The following is a 1,224-nucleotide window of genomic DNA, read 5'->3' on the forward strand; positions in this document are numbered from 1 at the left end:
CAGCACCAGCAGCAGCAGCAGGGGAGAGGAAGACGCGCCCACCGTACCTTCCCGGGTACATAGTGGAGGGCAACCAGACGCGGCCGCTGCCGCACATTCGTGATACGCTGCACATTCTTCAGCTTCGCATCCCCGACGACTTCGCGGTGTACGGCGAGGGTCTGAGCGATGAGGCCATTATTGACGCCGGCAACGAGGCAAAGGTATGCGTGCAGAACTACCTGCGGTACCACCTCCCCAAGAACGCCAACGTCAACACGTCGGTGTACATCACCGGCTACGGCAGACAGGTGAGTGTGCACAACATCGCGTACCTCCCGCTTGTGCTGCCGACGAAGGGGAAGCACATACCGCCAGGGACGACAGGCGCGAAGAAGAAAAAGAAAAAGACGGGCAGCGGTGACAGCAACGCCGCCGCTGCCGAGACAAAACCAGGCGAAACGGTCCCACCCACGCCGGAGGTGGCGGCGGGAGAAGAGGGAGGAGGAGGAGGAGGAGAACAGGAAGAGGTGGATGCAGTAAAGGTGCCGGAACGCCTGCTGGCCGTTGGCATATCGCTCAAGAAGAAGGACGCGGAGCGGATGTGTTATTTGCACGCTGTTGACATTCTCCGCGTATTTGGGCAGGACGTTCTGACGAACTACCGTGCAGGGCTCCCACGCCGCAAGCAGCAGCAGCAGCAGCAACCACAACAACAACAAGCAGCAGCAGCAGGAGCAGCAGAAAAGCCAAACACGGAGAGTGGTGACCAGCAGAAGCAGCAGCACGGTGTGGAGTCCAGCACGCCGCAGTTGCCGAGGGCGTACATGCATAGGCTGATAAAAGAATTCATCAATAGTGGGCGGCACTACACCTCACCGAAAAAGCGTCTGCAGCCCGGCCCCTACTCCCCGTTTTGAGTGGCATGCGCTGACGCGTCTTGCGGGTGAAACGACGCGCTCTGCCTACCCCCCCCCCAACTTCGAGTGAACTCGATGGCGAGAGGGGGAGACGGGAACGCACAGTCAATGTGGGGGACAGGGAGAGAGCGAGCGAGCGAGAGAGAGAGAGGGAGGGAGAACGCAGGCGAAGAGTCACGAAAAGAAAACAGCTGTGGTTTTTTTGTTTTTTCGACGTGCATTCACATTTTCACATACCCCGCCCCCCACTGCGAAGGGGAGAGAGAGAGGAATTGAGAGACTAGTAAGCGGGATGGCATGCGCTGTGAAGATATGTTTTTTTTTT

The 1,224-nt window shown here is 58.6% G+C and overlaps 1 protein-coding gene across 1 annotated transcript; it reads left to right on the forward strand.

Annotated features, from left to right (window-relative positions):
• Window positions 1–581: 581 nt before the first annotated feature.
• Window positions 582–899, forward strand: DQ04_06791000 (hypothetical protein; the record flags this gene model as incomplete). The annotated part of the gene is made up of 1 exon (XM_009314870.1): window positions 582–899. One exon carries the CDS (start codon window positions 582–584, stop codon window positions 897–899), a length of 318 nt encoding a protein of 105 aa, XP_009313145.1.
• Window positions 900–1,224: the final 325 nt, after the last annotated feature.

The sequence above is a fragment of the Trypanosoma grayi genome (assembly GCF_000691245.1).
Source record: "Trypanosoma grayi strain ANR4 Tgr_679_V1, whole genome shotgun sequence".
Lineage (NCBI taxonomy): Eukaryota > Euglenozoa > Kinetoplastea > Trypanosomatida > Trypanosomatidae > Trypanosoma > Trypanosoma grayi.